The 17,393-nt window shown below is 40.1% G+C and overlaps 1 protein-coding gene across 2 annotated transcripts in view; it reads right to left on the bottom strand.

Annotated features, from left to right (window-relative positions):
- parp16 (poly (ADP-ribose) polymerase family, member 16) overlaps window positions 1-9,796 on the bottom strand; it is a 25,283-nt gene extending 15,487 nt beyond the window's left edge. Inside the window, exons 1-4 of one of the 2 annotated variants that reach the window (XM_060914799.1) lie at window positions 9,723-9,796; window positions 2,861-3,057; window positions 2,552-2,689; window positions 2,208-2,414 (exon numbers count right to left, since the gene is read on the bottom strand). In XM_060914799.1, coding sequence (XP_060770782.1) covers window positions 2,208-2,414; window positions 2,552-2,689; window positions 2,861-3,057; window positions 9,723-9,729 — 549 coding nt within the window. In that variant the 5' untranslated portion in view covers window positions 9,730-9,796. Of the gene's footprint in view, window positions 1-2,207; window positions 2,415-2,551; window positions 2,690-2,860; window positions 3,058-9,366; window positions 9,634-9,722 lie in introns of those variants that run through there. The other variant, XM_060914800.1, reaches the window with a different exon arrangement.
- Between the last annotated feature and the right edge of the window lie 7,597 nt (window positions 9,797-17,393).

Genomic DNA, 17,393 nt, shown 5'->3' with positions numbered 1-17,393 from the left:
TAGCAACTACTAATTTAAATTTTGAAACAACCATTTTTAGTATGCTTTTGCTGTGATACCTTTTTTACAATATATACACAGCTTGAGTTACAATAAGGGGCCACATGTCTTGATGTCCTCAGAAACTCCTGGATTTTAGCAAATAAGATTCAGCTTTTTCCATATACAAAAATATCTATTTTATAATCCATTACTGACTACAAATGGAGTTTTCAACCTAACAACCACATTAGAAAAGATGATTAAAAAAAGCTAACAAACTTATTTCAAGACCTACCTTACTTTTATTAAATAAATTGAAAGGTAATCAAATGTAAAAAAAAAAAAAAAAGTTTAAAAGCAGATACTTGTGATGAATAATTTCAATTCTAGAAGAAAGCACATTGCATTTGCACATCACCAATAAATGTTTTGAATTCACTTATTACTACACAGCACAAAAATCAGAAAAGTGATTAGTCTCATTCGCGTGACTTTTAAAGGAACAGTCCACCATATTTCCATAATGAAATATGCTCTTATCTGAATTGAGACGAGCTGCTCCGTACCTATCCGAGCTTTGCGCGACCTCCCAGTCAGTCAGACGCAGTCAGACGCGCTGTCACTCCTGTTAGCAATGTAGTTAGGCTCAGTATGGCCAACGGTATTTTTTGGGGCTGTAGTTAGATGCGACCAAACTCTTCCGCGTTTTTCCTGTTTACATAGGTTTATATGACCAGTGATATGAAAAAAGTTCAGTTACACAAATTGAAACGTAGCGATTTTCTATGCTATGGAAAGTGCGCACTATAATGACAGGCGTACTAACACCTTCTGCGCGCTTCGGCAGCGCATTGATACGGAGCTCAGATATCAATGCGCTGCCGAAGCGCGCAGAAGGTGTTAGTACACCTGTCATTATAGTGCGCACTTTCCATAGCATAGAAAATCACCACGTTTCAATTTGTGTAACTGAACTTTTTTCATATCACTGGTCATATAAACCTATGTAAACAGGAAAAACGCGGAAGAGTTTGGTCGCATCTAACTACAGCCCCAAAAAATACCATTGGCCATACTGAGCCTAACTACATTGCTAACAGGAGTGACAGCGCGTCTGACTGACTGGGAGGTCGCGCAAAGCTCGGATAGGTACGGAGCAGCTCGTCTAAATTCAGATAAGAGCATATTTCATTATGGAAATATGGTGGACTGTTCCTTTAAGTCCCTTCTTCCCGCTGGAGCCGTACTTGATAGTCTTTGAACAGCAGTCACAATACGCAACTCCCGGGACGTCCGGTTTTCTCAGCCATATTTCCCATTTGTCACACTCGCTTAACCATTCCCATCTCCATTTATTTCTAGACGTCTTTTCTAATTCTTTTGTATTGGAGCCTTCCAATAAAAACTTCATTTTGACATATTTTGATCAGCAACCAGAGGCAAAGCAAATGGATCTGTCACAAGGGAGGGAAGCGAAATAAGGCTTATTTATAAAAGCTGAAGTTTCATTGGACGGCAGTTAACAGTGAGCCAATCAAAAGCACCATTCTAACTTGCACCAAAAGAAACGGTGACTCATGGGAATAGCTGTGTTGATTTGGTTGAACAACGTGCTGCGTGCGTGAAACACATCACACCACACATGTATAACACCGTGAAACAACGGGCTAGTCAGGACCGCTCATTGTTGAGCGGCGTATAAATTGAATGAGGTTTGTGGCGAAGACGAGATGAAAAGATTTGTCTCGTGCAGAGACTGTACCGCAGTAACCCAGTAATACACTGAGAGTGAGACAGTGAGAGGGCCACCCCATACCCCCCCAGAAAATCTCAATGGATTTACACGATTTGGAAAAATGACTTTTTCAGAACCGAAAAAAACGGAGCTTCCGGCACATGCCGGAAAACTTGCACCCATGCATTTAATATCAGAGTTCAAAACTACTGCGCAAATATCAAATGGCTCATCTGCTGGTTTTATGATGAAAATTAAAAAAAAAAAAACAAAAAAAAAACAGGTCTATTGGTGTATTTTGGAGTACTTAATATGTAGAGCATCTACACCAAATGCATAAAGATTGTATCAGCCCTGCCAGTCTTATTACTGTCCTATTTCTGGACTTTTTCCTCCGGCCCCGCACCCCCTCTGCAGTGCCCCACAGTTTGAATACCTCTGGGTTAGACCAAGAGATATACTCAATTTCACATACATTACAGGCACTGACCTTATTCAGATGGCAGTGTAGACCGTTGTGAATAATGGAATGGAAGTTCTCCAGTCGGCTACCATGGAATGCATAGATAATGTCCCGTCCTGCCCGTGTCTTCTCAAACTTTGAATTCATCTGTTCACAGTACTCCAACTCAAAAAGGAAGTCTGGCACAGGAGAGGAGACGCCTGCATTTGGTGTCAGTTGGCTGAGTCTGGCCCACTTAAATTGGATAATTTAAAGAAACAGAATGCAAAAAAAGTGGAGAAACACTGTTTAAAATTAAATGTGATTATTTTAAACATTGTAAAATAAGGACACACTGTAGGCCATTTTCAGCTAATATCTACAATCATCACCTCTTCTTTCTGGATGGTCTTTACAGCAAAACTCTTGGAGGACAGCACCCAGTGTACTAGAGCCAGATGATGATCTCCTTCTCCTGATCCCAGTCGGACCAGGTCTCTTATGCTTGGCAAGGAGCTCACATCTTTCTGCTGCAAGAGTCACAAGATGTTTTCCCATACAGTTCATTATCTTGGGCTGGCTTGTGCTGAATCTTTGCGCCAAGTAGCATGCTGCGATAGTAATTCATTCTGTAGACTGGATGCTGCAAGCATCACCTTGTTTCAAGAAACATTCATAAAGTAGTGTGCTAAATCTCTTACCAACTCTTCAAAATCCTTTATCTCTCCCCTTAGATATCGAGGTGGGAATGGTCTCAGGACAGAGTCACGCTTATAGTTCTGAACGGCAGCCACAAAAAGACTGCAGCGCAAATCTGCAGCAACAGGGTCAAGATGGAGATGGGAGCGCACCAGCTCTCTGACAGTGGCTGGTGCTAGAGGTGGCTGCATTCCCAACACTGGAAAATAAGCAAGACATAGCAAGAAAAATCTGTGAAGAAATAACGGGGAAGACGCAAGCACAACTCCTTCGTTATATGCATTTTCATCATATTAAAAAAGTATTATATTTGGTTATCTTGACCAGGCCAGGGTTCAAAGTCTACTTTATTGTCAATACTGCAATATGCACAGGACATACAGAAGACTGAAATTGCGTTACTCTCAAACCCATGATACAGCAATAACATCAAACATTAAATAAACACCAAGCGTAAAATATAGGACTAATACACACTAATCGTAAAGATTATTACGATGTGTATATATAAAAAATAAATATAAAATGACCCAGTGCATGTTTTATTGTCTCCCAGTATTTAAACAGGTGTTGCATATTTTAAGGCTGTACCATACTGGAGAAGTGATAGAACAAGAACAATTATACATCTAGAAAATAGTACATCCATAGTACATCTAGGGCATGCCAGAAAATGGCAATAAAAGATGCGTTATGGATGTGACAGAAAAAAATATCACTTTTCTTGGGTGACCGTACATTTTTACCAAACTCTGTGAAATTGTAAACCTAATGTCGAAATGGAGATATCCATTTGATAGAGGGGTCCAAGGTGAATATTAAAAAAATCTTTGTTTAAAATATTTTGTATTTCATGCAGAGTTTCGGAAGGAAAAGTCAGCGTTATGGATGTGACGAAATTCCGTTATGGATGTGATGCGTCTGAAATAGACATGGCATATGTTTAGAAAATCAGCAATTTAACCACCATAACCCTTTGAAAAACTCTCTAAATATCAGCTAAAACTATCAAAGTTCTTAAATAATATTTAGGATGGCTATTGTTTTGCTGTTTTGTGGATTTTAGCATACATTTCTGTGGCTTGTGGCAATAATATAGAATGGTACATGATCAAAGTTGATTTTAGCTTGGGGTTTACATTATAAGAAAGAAAGACTGACAGTGACATATTAGGTTGGTTACAAATTGGTTCAACTTATTCACATCTGTAAAATACAGGCCTAGGTGATATCTCTGGGAGTGGTTTTGATGTATTACATGTTGCTTTATTTTTGCATGGTGAGGTTGACATTTACATGGAATTGCCCACTAGCAGGATTGACTTAAGTGCCCTTGAGCAAGGCACCTAACCCCCAACCGCTCCGGCAAGAGTGGTGGCGTACCTTGTGTCTGATTAGCCAAAGAAAAACTGATGATGTGATCATCAGTTCGGGCATTGAACCCGACCAACTGAACTGAGCATCCTGACAGCCTGATGGACAGAGCCGTCCCACAGTCTGCTGGTTCTACCTCGGAGACTCCGCAGTCTCCTCCCGGATGGCAGCAGGCTGAAAAGGCTGCGTAGTGGGTGGGTAGGATCACCTGCCATACAAAGGGCTTTCCGAGTGAGGTCAGTGCTGTGCATGTCTTGGAGGGAGGGGAAAGAGGTGCCAACAAGCTTCTCAGCTGCTCTCACAGCAGGACGCGGTGCAGGCGCCATACCACAGTGATACAGCTGGTCAGGATGCTCTCGATGGCACCTCTGTAAAAGGTGCACATGATGGGGGTTGGGGCTCTAGCTCTTCTCAGCTTGCAGAGGAAGTAGAGGTGCTGGTGAGCCTTCCTGGCCAGTGATGCTGTGTTGTTGCTCCAGGACAGGTCCTTGGAGACGTGCACTCCCAGGAACTTGGTGCTGCTCACCCTCTCCACGGCTGTACCATTGACGGTCAGAGGAGCATGCTGGGTGCCATTTTCCTTGTGTGTTGTCATTCAGCCAAAATTAGTTAATCAAATAAGCTCAGCTGGTACCATGGGATGTACCTTTTGCCAAGCAGTATTGTCCTTGCTGCACAGAAAGTTTCATTTACACTTTAATTTTTGTTTGTTTATTTATTAACTACTTTTAGCTAACAGTTTTCTGTTGTAGCCCTGAGACTATGGAACAGCTTTATGAAATTACCCCCCCACCCTACAACAGGCGTTTCTAAACCCCATTTCAAAACCTGTTCATCATTTGTATGTTTTTGAGTCTATCTAAAGTGTAATACAGGGATCTGTTTAGTCTCGTTCTGCCACCAGTTGTGTTTTCAGGAGATGGTTAGAGCTGTTTAACCTCGTGTCCGTATCGTTTTTGGTAAATGTAGTTGGTTTTTCTTTATATACTGCCATTGTTGAGTGGAATAAGCTAGGTTCTGATGTACAAAAGATCAACAGTTTTAAATATGCGTGCAAAAAAGTTTTATATGATAATTTCTGTATCAGAGGACATTTTTGTTCATTTTTCTTAATATTACTTTTTTTTATTTTTAACATATGTTTAGTTTCAGGCAGCATGGTGGCGTAGTGGTTAGCACTATCGCCTCACAGCAAGAAGGTCCAGGGTTCAAGCCCAGCAGCAGACGAGGGCCTTCCTGTGTGGAGTTTGCATGTTCTCCCTATGTCTGCGTGGGTTTCCTCCAGTCCAAAGACATGCAGGTTAGGTTAATTCGTGGCTCTAAATTGACCGTAGGTGTGAACGCGAGTGTGAATGGTTGTTTGTCTCTGTGTCAGCCCTGTGATGACCTGGCGACTTGTCCAGGGTGTACCCCGCCTTTCGCCCATAGTCAGCTGGGATAGGCTCCAGCTTGCCTGCGACCCTGTAGAACAGGATAAGCAGCTACAGATAATGGATGGATGTTTAGTTTCATCAAGTCATTAAGTGTTTGTGATATATGGGTCCGTCTCAGAAACTGGTCTCTCATTTGGGACATTATGGTCAAAAAAAAAAAAGGTTTCCTAATTTTTTTTTTTTTGCATTTACCCAAAACTCAATGTTTCTTTTTGTCATGTTTAATAAGAATAAAAAGATAGCATCTTGCTTTATCTGGCCTCCACTACGGAAATTTTTTTTTGATTACAATTCAAATGCTTTTGTAAAATTGATTTGCATATAAAATAACTACATCATGAAGAATTAAAGCCCCTCCTTCACAGATGAGTGAAAATATTGAATAAATTTCCTCTTTTTGATTGCTTGGGTTAAAAATGGCAAGTTATGACAACTGAATTGATTATTCACTTAAATATGAATATGATGATACATTTTGGGTATTTGATATGGCGAAATAAGCCACAATGAAAAAATCAAGAACACACCGGAAAGATGAGAATAACGGTGGTGGTAAAAGAACAGCGACTGTACCGGCTGAAGGTCGCGCGGGTCTTTGCTGCAGCGCGCGAGCAACGGGACATCACTACCGCACCGGACAGAGCGCGAGGCGGGGGCGGGGCAAAATGACTGGCCGTAGATTCTATCAAAAGTTCGATCTAAATTGCCCATGGTTGCAAAATATTGGCCGAAAATACGCAAACACTATGAAATATGAAAGTAAGATGAAAAAGAAACAAACATCCTATTGCCTTATACTGCAAGACTAAAACAAAAAAACAACAAAAAAAGTCAAAACTCACCTTTTCAGTGATAACGTCCGAACAGATCACCCGCATAACAGAAAGACCGCAAATGGAAACACGATCTACTTCTAACTGTTGGAGTGGAAAATTTCATTCTACACATGCAAATTGTTAATGTGTGTCCTTCCCCGCACACAAATAACACACTACGGTAAAAAATAGACCACAACTCATTTTATAGCTCAGAAATTCATACAAGACCAGCTACCATTGTAACATACTCTATAAGAAACATATTCTATATCTTTCAGCTTTCATTTTAAAAAACAATTACAGATTTATAACTAAATGTTTATATGGCGTAGTGATTTTAAGTTACTACTTTTGGTGAGGTAGTGACCTTGACCCTGAGGCTTTCCGTTTAGATCAAAACACACGATCGTATTGGTTTTGGGTATGCGGAAAATGGAGTTACAACGGTGATCAAATAATGTTTTATTACGGTTATGATTATTCTGTGAGCGCACCAATCCTTAGGTGTATAAAGTTGCAACTTAAAATGCAATTAGTGATAACTGTAGACTTCTCAGTGGACTACAACCTTTTTAAGGGAACGCGATGTAGTCAACCATTTATCATGTCCCAGATCAAGCCGCCATTTTTCCACAAATTTGCAGAATTTTTGCCAAATTCTGAATATTCACATCAAAGATTTAGTTTTATCTGTATTATTTCTTTCATCATTTTATTTCAAATTAAAATCAAACATCATTTAAAACCGTATAGTTTAATGACTGAGTATATTTAGTAGGGTTCACCCACAGTACCCAGTTTCTGAGACAGACCCATATTTTATAATTCTTTGTATACCCTGGTTATTTTATTTCCACTACACGAAAGATCTCAATGGAAATAATGGTGCGTTCATGTGCTATGGGAATTATGGTAAATACCAAACGCCGACATGGAAAGCACACATGAACGCCCCCTCTTGTGGTATTTTCCACTGGGCAACTCGTAGAAAATTTTGATACACGAGCTGCCGAGATGAGATGAACTTTAACCTTTTCAACATGGCGGCGAGCGGTACAAGACTAGTGCTGCATTCATGTGCTATGGGAAGATGATATTTTCCAGTTGGGAAGTGGTATTTACCAGTGTGTTGTGTTCACATGCTTTTGTTGTTGTTGACAAATTAAAGATGGTGGACCAGATTCAGAATCAGGCCTGTTATTTGGCTAAAACAATTATAGATTGCCTTGTTCATCAGCTGCAGCAGGAATACGAGTCATCAAAAGTCAAAAAATGCTGAATACTTCCTGATCATGACAAGTAGAGATTTTCTTAACACATTGAATGCCACGCAGTTTTTGGAAATTTGGCTGTAGCCACAATGAGTGTAGCCAGTATCTAGATCATTGTTGGCGTTCTTTGGACAGCCACAGAATATTTTGTATTAGGCTATAATATACATATTATAATAATATAATATCCATAACATGACTCGTTTAAAAGGTGAGAGTCAGCTTTCCGTAGGTGAAAACCACTTCTTTCTTGGTTCATAAACTAGTCTTGTACCGCTCGCCGCCATGTTGAAAAGGTTAAAGTTCATCTCATCTCGGCAACTCGTGTATCAAAATTTTCTACGAGTTGCCCAGTGGAAAATACCACAAGAGGGGGCGTTCATGTGTGCTTTCCATATCGGTGTTTGGTATTTACCATAATTCCCATAGCACATGAACGCACTCTAGCTTATGAACCAAGAAAGAAGTGGTTTTCACCTACGGAAAGCTGACTCTCACCTTTTAAACGAGTCATGTTATGGATATTGTATTATAATATGTATATTATAGCCTAATACAAAATATTCTGTGGCTGTCCAAAGAACGCCAACAATGATCTAGATACTGGCTACTCTCATTGTGGCTACAGCCAAATTTCCAAAAACTGCGTGGCATTCAATGTGTTAAGAAAATCTCTACTTGTCATAATCAGGAAATATTCAGCATTATTTACCTTTTGACTTTTGATAACTCATATTCCTGCTGCAGCTGATGAACAAGGCAATCTATAATTGTTTTAGCCAAATAACAGGCCTGATTCTGAATCTGGTCCACCATCTTTAATTTGTCAACAACAAAAGCATGTGAACACAACACACTGGTACACAACACACTTCCCAACTGGAAAATATCATCTTCCCAAAGCACATGAACGCAGCATAAGTCCAGTATTGGACTTTTTTTTAGTAACCCTTGGTATGATACACTGTGGTACAATATTTACTCACTCATTCACCATTGCATACTTTACAGTTTGAGAGTTGAAGTGTCTAACATACTCTGTTCTTTAAATACCAAATAAACAAAAAAGCTTTGATTGAGGCATTAAGCATAAGCTGGCCTTTCAGGATATTTTCGTCCATGTTTGCAAACAAAATGTTGCAGTAACCATCATTTTTGTTTGACCATATAGCATTCGGTTCACGGCCTGCTAGGATTTAATGTCGTGTTTGTACAGGTGTTGCACATTCGTTAGCATTTAAGTTTAAAGAAGCTAACTAGCTAACACGGTGAGGAGTTTAAGTTAGCCCAAGCTAAATAACTTAGCGTCGGTAAGGCCTACATTAACCTCTAATTTAAAAGCCGGATAAATTATTGTATTGAGGTAGTTTTGTCTTAATTTTGACTGTTATGGAACCACGACGTACCAGAGTTATTAGCAATTCTTGTTTTTCGCAAGTTTGTTTACCTAACTCTACGAAGTTAAGTTCGCCAGAGATAGCTAGCTTAGCAATACAGAGTAACGTAACATACATTGGTGACTAGTTTGCTAGCCGCTTGCTAACAAAATGTTGCAAAGATTCAGCAAGAGCTCTGGCTAGTGAGCTAGACCACCCAAGCTAATGTGACTCACCTCGCTAAAGAGTTACAGCTCAGCCGACAGTCATCAGAGTAGCCTGTGTGTACCGGCGCTGTTTTTCCCGACTATCTGAACCTTACTTCATCACAGCATCAAGAATAATCAGCTGTAGGATCAATTATTCTCAACCACAGCACAGACAGAAAATGGAGCCCGTGGCCCAGCTACACACAGCCTGTCTCCCCGCCTGTGTGGTGTTATGCTTCATCTGACTGGGTGTGTTTGAGTAACTGATACTTCCCAATATAATATACAGAGCTTTGCATTAGATGCAAGAAATTCCTACGGTAATATTTAGCGTATTTATCGATTAGTAAACCCCATTCATGTAATTTTAATATAACCTTTACCATTCATGAGCCTTCAGGTGCTTCTGGTTTAAATGCTCATGCATCTTTGATGTGTTGTTGTGAAGCACCATCTCTGTGCATACAGACAGTCATGTGATCAAATAAGTACAGTGGTGCTTGAAAGTCTGTGAACCCTTTAGAATTTTCTATATTTCTGCATAAATAGGACCTAAAACATGGTCGGATTTTCACCCAAGTCCTAAAAGTAGATAAAGAGAACCTAGTTAAACAAACGAGACAAAAATATTACACTTGGTCATTTATTTATTGAGGAAAATGATCCTCTGTGAATGGCAAAAGTATGTGAACCTCTAGGATTAGCAGTTAATTTGAAGGTGAAATTAGAGTCAGGTGTTTTCAATCAATCAAAGGGACGACAATCAGGTGTGAGTGGGCACCCTGTTTTATTTAAAGAACAGGGATCTATCAAAGTCTGATCTTCACAACATGTTTGTGGAAGTGTATCATGGCACGAACAAAGGAGATTTCTGAGGACCTCGGAAAAAGCGTTGTTGATGCTCATCAGGCTGGAAAAGGTTACAAAACCATCTCTAAAGAGTTTGGACTCCACCAATCCACAGTCAGACAGATTGTGAACAAATGGAGGAAATTCAAGACCATTGTTACCCTCCCCAGGAGTGGCCAACCAACAAAGATCACTCCAAGAGCAAGGCGTGTAATAGTTGGCGAGGTCACAAAGGACCCCAGGGTAACTTCTAAGCAACTGAAGGCCTCTCTCACATTGGCTAATGTTCATGAGCCCACCATCAGGAGAACATTGAACAACAATGGTGTGCATGGCAGGGTTGCAAAAAGAAAGCCACTTTGCTTCAAAAAGAACATTGCTGCTTGGGTGCAGTTTGCTAAAGATCATGTGGACAAGCCAGAAGGCTATTGGAAAAATGTTTTGTAGACAGAGGAGACCAAAAATAGAACTTTTTGGTGTAAATGAGAAGCATTATGTTTGGAGAAAGAAAAACACTGCATTTCAGCATAAGAACCTTATCCCATCTGTGAAACATGGTGGTGGTAGTATCATGGTTTGGACCTGTTTTGCTGTATCTGGGAAAGGACAGCTTGCCATCATTGATGGAACAATGAATTCTGAATTATACCAGTGAATTCTAAAGGAAAATGTCAGGACATCTGTCCATGAACTGAATCTCAAGAGAAGGTGGGTCATGCAGCAAGACAACGACCCTAAGCACACAAGTCATTCTATCAAAGAATGGTTCAAGAAGAATAAAGGTAATGTTTTGGAATGGCCAAGTCAAAGTCCTGACCTGAATCCAATTGAATGTTGTGGAAGGACCTGAAGCGAGCAGTTCATGTGAGGAAACCCACCAACATCCCAGGGTTGAAGCTGTTCTGTACAGAGGAATGGGCTAAAATTCCTCCAAGCCGGTGTGCAGGACTGATCAACAGTTACCAGAAATGTTTAGTTGCAGTTATTGCTGCACAAGGGAGTCACACCAGATACTGAAACCAAAGGTTCACGTACTTTTGCCACTCACAGATATGTAATATTGGATCATTTTCCTCAATAAATAAATAACCAAGTATAATATTTTTGTCTCATTTGTTTAACTGGGTTCTCTTTTAGGACTTGTGTGAAAATCTGATGTTTTAGGTCATTTATGCAGAAATATAGATTCTAAAGGGTTCACAAACCTTTTCAAGCACCACTGTACATCCCATGGAAACTGTAGATTTCAACATATTTAAATGAACATTATTTCACTCTCTTTGATACAGTACCTACTGTACAGGTAAAGGTGATGAACAAAACAAGGAAAAATTAGATCTTTCAATCATTTATTTGACAAAAATATCAATAGATGTAATATTCTTCTGTGGAGAAAGTGAATACACGGTCAGGCTTCAAAAGCCAGTATTGCCCCTTTAATAGAAATAACTTGTAGGCATTTGGTATAATTGTCCACCAGTCTCTGACATCAGCTTGCTGAAGTTTTTGACCACTCTTCTATGCAAAATTCCTTCATTTGCACGATGTTTAAGGTTCTTGCATGTACTGCCCTTTTCAAATCTCCTCACAACATTTCAATGGGGTGAAAATCTGGGCTTTGACAAGGCCACTCCAGAACCCTCCGTTTCTTCTTTTCGAGCCATTCCCTGGCGGATTTGTGAGTGTACTTACTGTAGGATCATTATCTTGTTGAATCAGAGGTGGAGCTTTTAAACTTCAACTGTTGAACAGATGGCCTCACGTTATCTTCGTACAAGCACCTTTGATATGGTTCAGAAGTCATAGCTGAATCAATGAATGCAAGCTTCCCAGTCTCTGAGGCAGCAAAGTAACCCCAAACCATAACATTTCCACCAACAGGCTTCACAGCTGGTATGAAGTTCTTCTCCTGAAAAGCCGTCTTTGGTCTGCACCATGTGTGTACTCTTCCTGTGGCCAAACAACTGTGTTTGATTCTTCTGTCCTGAGCCCATTATTCCAAAAGGCCTGGTCTTTGCCTAGATGTTCATTGGCAAACTGTAGTCTTGCTTTAATGTTCCTTTTGGATAGCAAAGGCATCCAAAGGCATGCCTCCCACGCAAGTCAGATTTGTCCAATCTCTAATTGTTGATGTAGACACTTTCACACCAACAGTTATAAGAGTTACCTGAAGAGCCAGTAATGAATTTTTGGGGTTTTTGGAGACTTCAAATGGTCTGCTGTTGAGCTGAATTTACTGGGTGGCCAGTCCTGGACAAACTAGTGGTTATTTGAAATCTACACCACTTGTAGATGATTTTCCTTACAGTGGAATGGCTTAGTTCTAATAATTTAGAGATCTTTTTTAAATCCCTTGCCAGATTCATAAGCATCCACAACCTTGTTTCTGAGGTTCTTAGAGAGCGCTTTAGATCTTGGCATGAGGACGACACCACACATACTTCAATAGCAAAGAGAACACCAGACCCTAGATGTCAGGTTTAAATAAGACGTGTTTCACCTGCAGGAGGTTCTCATCAATAGCACCTAATCTGGAACAAATGAGTCTAATTTTATGGACTCGAAAGTGTGATAAATGTAAGGATGTACTACTTTTTCCTCAGTGTCCTTACGCTTTTTGACTGTTTTTTTTTTTCATTTAAATTATGAAAATGACTACAAAATGTCAATTTTTTGCATCGTTTGTTGGAGTACATCACCTTTATCTGGAAGCATTGTATCAAAGACAGCGAAATGCTTGCTTGTTTAAATATGTTGAGAAAAGTCTACAATTTCCATGGGATGTACTTATTTTTTCACGAGTGTACACTACATTGCATTATGCTTTGAGTGAAACTTCCACTGTCAACATTTTAGATATTACTTTCTTTTGAGTCCTGTTTTCACTCATTTCTACCACCATCATTTAATGTTCTGTTTGTAATATGCAATGTCTTCAGTGGCTTTCCATTTGTTTGCTGAAAATCCAGCTTATGCTGGGATCAGGCTATGCAGTATTTTTGTCTTTCGTGATGGTCTTCATGTCAGATTAGGAGATCATAGTACCATAAATTCTTGCCATGTCTTGGTCGGAAGACTGGCAACACTACAAGTTTGTCCTGACCAATTATCGTTCACATCCTTACGTGTGGTTGGAGAGGACAGTAAAGAAATTGTCAGTCATGGCTATCATGGAACACATCATAGGAGTTGTCAAATGAGGCGAGATACAAAAATTCTGACATCCTAGACTTTTCGTCTGGGTGTCATGGGACCACATTGCTGATCTTTGATTATGTCACACTACAAGGCCTGTTAGTCATTCCCAAAGTTCATATTTGGATCTGACATGGGAAATATGTCGTCCATGACAAACTTGTATCAAAATTGGGCTGAATTCATGTACACTGACCCAAGCATTAGTGTGACTAGGTACCAGCTAGCAAACCTCTCTTTGCAAGAAAAAGAGAGAGAGAGAGCGGTCTCTTATTATAACTAGATTTTGTTGTTGACTATATAAATCCATGCCCATATATTTTCATAATCAACATGTGTGTGACAGTCTAAAAAAATCCTGACAGTCGTATTGTAATATTTACAAAGTAACATGCATATAAAAGCAGGCAGTTTCTACACATGAAAAGGATGTGGATACCTAACCATCACACCCATATACGAGTTTTCACCAAACTACTGCCACAAAGCTGGAAGCACACAATTGTCTAGAATGTTTTTATATGTTGGAGTATTGAGATTTTTCCTTCACTGGAACCAAGACACGTAACCCAAACCTGTTCCAGGAAGTTTTTTACAGTCCGATCTAAATGTTTTGGAATGGCAAGGCCAAATCTTTTGTTTTTCTATATGCTGAACTCATTTGGATTTGAGATTAAAAGATGAACATGAGACCAGAATTTCAGCTTTCATTTCCTGATATTTAGGATCTGTTTCTGGAACAAGTTCACTAAGGAGTCATTCTATAATTTGGGGTACATTCCATGCACATTGATGATGATTATATTTATTCTAACTATTTTCTTCAAAAACATCATATTTTATATTTTACCTATTAATGGAAAGCATGTTATATCATCACACAAACAGTATGTGCCTCCTATGGTTCATTTGGCTTGAAATTTGTCATGATGTTCCTAAATTGACAGTTTTTGCCATGTCCATTTTTCAGCTGAGGGAGCCTTGGTTTCAAAATAATGAATAAAAATCATTAGAGTCAACAAAACAGCTCTCTCTTATTTATATTTATTTCAAAAGTCTAAACATTAAAGAAAAATAATATTTTTAAATCAATTTTCTCATTTAAATAATTTAAATAACCTAATTTTTAATGTCTGCAAAAGTTATGTAACTATATAACTATGAGTAGATTAATGAACCCTCAATTACATACATTTTTATGGTTTACAAGTGTTTTAATGAGTTTTTATTCAATTCTATGTTCAAACCTGTTCAAGAAAATTACACAAGTTCAGCCAGGCAAGGCCAACCATTGAAATTATGGGTCAAAATAAGGAAATTGTCCACTATGTTACCTGTCAACTAAGTTGCCCAATAACTTCATCAGTCATCATAATCACAATGTCTACATATGTCTCAACACACATTATTCATATGGGCACACTTTCCCCGTCTCCCTCATCAACATGTTTTTAAAAAATCCAATATGACAATATTCGGAATTTGATACGGGTCGTGTAAACAGCATATTTCATTTAGATATTCCAAATCTGGCCTTATTCTGATTTTAGCATTTTCTGATTAAAACATGGGATATGCCAATATTATTCAGGTTTTAGTAGCATTCTTTGGATATGTATACAGTGCATTCAGAATATGCGTCTAAACTGGGGGTTTTACGGCAGTTTGCGACACAGACTCTTGCTTGTTTACAGTCAGCTCTGTGTGTTGTACACAAACTAGACAGCTGGAGTATGCACGGCTATGTGTAAATTGGAAAATTAGTGGAATATTCATTTTCATTAGCCATGTAAACAGCTGAGTCGGAAAATTGCGGGGGGGTTCAGAATAAGGGCAAAAACTGGAATATTTTGTGCATGTAAACATAGTGATTGTAAACTGTTATACCTCTATTATTCACATTAAAATAACTAAAATGGTGCTTCTGATATTCTTTAATCAAAATGACGTGTATGGTAGTTTTATATTTAACAGTTATTCCACAAAATCGAGTCGTACATAAGCTGATAGCCGACGAAGCTCGTAGCACCAAATTGGCTACAATCCATGTATGACAAGATTGAGTGGAATAAGTGTTTTATTCTATCCACATTAACTGGATTTTGAGAAACAGAGCACTTTTATTTTTATTTTTTGCAAATTCGATAAATAAAAACTTTATACAAAATGGCCAATAAAATAATTTCTGCTTAGAATGTAAACAAACTGGCGAAATGACAATAGCAATTTGTGAAAAATGCTATTATAGTAATTCTTGAAAATAAAAAAACATGTTTTTACAATCAAATACTTTTATTCCATATTTTGTTGCTTTTTTGTATTTTGGGTGGTTTTGTTTTTGAGTAGTTTTTATTTCATCCTTGGTTGGTTCTATTTCCTTCACTCCAGACCGCCAGGGCAGTGCTGAAAGCACTAGTGGAAGGATCTTTGCATCCGCGTGTTTCGAGAATCGCATACAAAAGTTGTCATCTCATGACATATGACGTGCCTGCCTATATAAGGCAACATCCCACGTCATTTGGCCTCTTCTTTTTTCTCGCGTTGGAATCGCATCTCTTCTATTGGAATTCTGTGTGTGCTATCAGTTAACTGTGGGAATACCTGCGACAATCTACAGTGCAGCTCGTGACTGAAGAGGACTTCAGTGGGACTCGACTCCACGCGAGCTGTTTGGTCGCTAAGGTAACTTGGTTAACATTATTTTGAGGTTGTTTATGCATCGATAGTCACTGAATCTTGGCTGTCAAGTTTTCATGGACGGCTATTATATCGGTCTTGTCACAAACTGTTCGGTTGCCGGCAGGTTTCTCAGTGTTGAGTGAGTTAGCGAATTGGTTGCCAATAACGTTAACGTGTACTTACATTACAACTTTACGTGAGCATCGGTTTTCTGGTTGCTAGTAAATTGTTGTCTGTAGCGGTAAAGTTGCGCTTGCGAACTCGCTAGCCTTGGTTGCCAGGCTAGCAAGCACACCTTGCTACACCTTGCTTCTTTTCTTAAAAAAAAAAATCGTGGGTGAGTAGAGACTGAGATGGATTCAGTGAGGTGTTCCACTTGCCCCAACCTCATGGAGGTGCTGGATGCACATGATTGCTGCACGGAGTGCCTTGGCTCCTGCTCTCAGCCACCTGACCAAGAGGAAGTGATGTCTGTGGCTGCCTCAGACACCTTTTTCAGTCAGCCTTCTTCCTCGGGCGCAGCCACCAAGCAAAGTCCTGCCAGGTGTTGATCCCCGTGATTTGGGCAGTGATGTTACCTCTGGGCGATATGGGGAGTCTGCCTCAGTGGTGGGTTCGGTGGAGGCCACACTGAAGGCTTTGCTTGCACGTTTGCAGTTGGACACCCCGGCGCCTCCTACCAGATCTGAGAACATGTTCCTGCGCCATGTTCAGCATGCCTCTCCGGTAATTCCACAGTGTCGTGACTTTACTTCTGTGGTGGCCTCTGCCCTGGAGGCTGCTACGAAAGCTGCCCGTCCAGACCAGATGTCTCGCATGCTTGCGGCGATGCAGGACCCCGGTGCTGTTGGCTTGGGTAGCATGCCAGTAGTCGAATCAAGCATTGCTTCGCTCATTGTGTCTCCCGATGAAGCACTTCGGGAGCAGGTGTGTTGCCCTAACGCTGAGTGCCGCCGCACAGACGAGCTACTTTCTCGTGCTTACAACTCTACTGCCTTTCTTGGCAGGGTGTCTAACTCACTGGCACACATGCTTGTTATGCTGCACTCGACACTCAACACATCATCGGCAGACCCACTGGCGGCTGAGGTACTGGAACTTGCACTGCAGGCTATGGGTGTCATTGCCAACCAGTGTGGCACTACCTTGAGCACCTTGCTGCAAGCCCATCGACAAGTGTGGCTGGCTCAATCACCTCTGCCAGAAGTATGCAGGAACAACCTGAGGCACCTCCCACTGGCACCTGGACAGGTCTTTGGGCCAGCAGCACAAGAGGCCCTTGACAGACGTGTATCTATTACAGAGTCTCGCTCCCATCATGTGGGCATAGC

The sequence above is a fragment of the Neoarius graeffei genome, chromosome 2 (genome assembly GCF_027579695.1).
Source record: "Neoarius graeffei isolate fNeoGra1 chromosome 2, fNeoGra1.pri, whole genome shotgun sequence".
Classification (NCBI taxonomy): Eukaryota; Metazoa; Chordata; class Actinopteri; order Siluriformes; family Ariidae; genus Neoarius; species Neoarius graeffei.
Note: the sequence above shows the minus strand (reverse complement) of the source record. Positions and strands in the feature narration are given on the sequence as shown.